Source organism: Haliaeetus leucocephalus, unplaced genomic scaffold (assembly GCF_000737465.1).
Source record: "Haliaeetus leucocephalus isolate CR32 unplaced genomic scaffold, Haliaeetus_leucocephalus-4.0 Scaffold751, whole genome shotgun sequence".
Taxonomy (NCBI): domain Eukaryota; kingdom Metazoa; phylum Chordata; class Aves; order Accipitriformes; family Accipitridae; genus Haliaeetus; species Haliaeetus leucocephalus.
This window is the reverse complement of record NW_010973187.1, coordinates 4986731-4986940: the sequence shown is the minus strand read 5'-3', so window position 1 is coordinate 4986940 and position 210 is coordinate 4986731. Positions and strand designations below refer to the sequence as shown.

The 210-nt window shown below is 79.5% G+C and overlaps 1 protein-coding gene across 1 annotated transcript in view; it reads left to right on the top strand.

Annotated features, from left to right (window-relative positions):
* The window catches only part of SLC26A4 (solute carrier family 26 (anion exchanger), member 4), a 23726-nt gene continuing 23516 nt past the window's right edge, over positions 1-210 (top strand). The window contains exon 1 of the mRNA XM_010580869.1: positions 1-155. Within this exon, the coding sequence (XP_010579171.1) occupies positions 1-155 (155 nt within the window). The remainder of the gene's footprint in view (positions 156-210) is intronic.

Here is a 210-nt window from a genome sequence, read left to right as displayed (position 1 = left end):
ATGGCAGCGGGCGAGCGGGCTGAGGAGCCGCTGGCGGAGCTCCGCCACTACGTGGTGGCGCGGCCCATCTACAGCGAGGCGGGCTTCCAGGAGGAGAACGAGCGGCGACCGCCGCTGCCGCCCACGCTCCGCGAGCGGGCGCAGGCGGCCTGCAGGTGGGTGGCGGCGCCCGGGGGGCGCCCCGTCAGGGCGCAGGGAGCGGGGCGCGGC